Source organism: Dendrobium catenatum, unplaced genomic scaffold (genome assembly GCF_001605985.2).
Source record: "Dendrobium catenatum unplaced genomic scaffold, ASM160598v2 original_scaffold_108687, whole genome shotgun sequence".
Taxonomy (NCBI): Eukaryota; Viridiplantae; Streptophyta; class Magnoliopsida; order Asparagales; family Orchidaceae; genus Dendrobium; species Dendrobium catenatum.
In genome coordinates this window covers 1-824 of record NW_021427122.1, presented here as the reverse complement: position 1 = coordinate 824, position 824 = coordinate 1, and the positions used below count along the sequence as shown (strand labels likewise).

Sequence of the window (824 nt, the reverse complement as noted above, 5' to 3'; positions counted from 1 at the left end):
CCGTCATCAGGCATGTCTCCGGCGATATCTTTTCCCCCAACGCTCTTCCAGCTGCCATTAACACCCCCTCCTTCACCCTCTCTGCCATCTCCCCCAGCGGCGTTGTATCAAATATCTGCACTCCTCTAACAAAACACTTTCCACCTTCCCCAAATTCATTTTGCAGAACCCCCTCATATGAATACTTCACCAGCGACAGGTAGTGAAACCATATCCAGTAGTCTGGAATTCTGTTACGGTTGATGAAGAAACCGCTGAAGAGGAGGAAGTAGCCCAACATGGCGACGACGGCGAAGTAGCCAAGCATGAGCTGGGAGACGATAGCGGAGAGAAAGGAGACAAAGCCGCTCCCAGCCCAGAAAGATGCTAGAATGATAAGAAAGTAGAAGAGGAAGCCCGAGGGGCCGTTAGCGAGCCCGACTCCTGTGAACGTAGCGGAAGCAAAGGCGAGGGACAGAATGAAGAAAGAGGGGAGGGCGACGAGGGAGTTGGATAGGACGTAGGAGGAGCGGCGGTAGGAGTTGTATGCTGTCTCGCGGAAGAAGATGTAGAGCTCTTGAAGGAAGACGGGGAGGGAGTCGGTGCAGGTGTAGTATATGGTTGACATGGCGAGAGCGAAGAAGCCGAAACGCTCTTGCACGCCGCGGGGAGACAAGTCGAGCCGGAAGAAGAAGGTGGCGAAGATGCCTCCGGTGACTAAAATGGTGCCGAGCCGCATGAAGAAGATCTCAGGCATGCGCCAGGTGTTGGTGAAGGAGCGTCGAGTAAGGATGGAGAGCTCGACGTAGAAGGGATTGGTGAACTGCGCCAACTTAGCGCTAGTA

At 54.1% G+C, this 824-nt stretch overlaps 1 protein-coding gene across 1 annotated transcript; it reads right to left on the bottom strand.

The window, feature by feature from the left end:
* Nucleotides 1-41: 41 nt before the first annotated feature.
* LOC110093701 (ABC transporter G family member 6-like) lies at nucleotides 42-820 on the bottom strand (the record flags this gene model as incomplete). Its single annotated transcript, XM_020818676.2, has 1 exon — nucleotides 42-820. A coding segment is annotated over one exon (779 nt), but the record flags the coding sequence as incomplete, so codon positions are not given.
* Nucleotides 821-824: the final 4 nt, after the last annotated feature.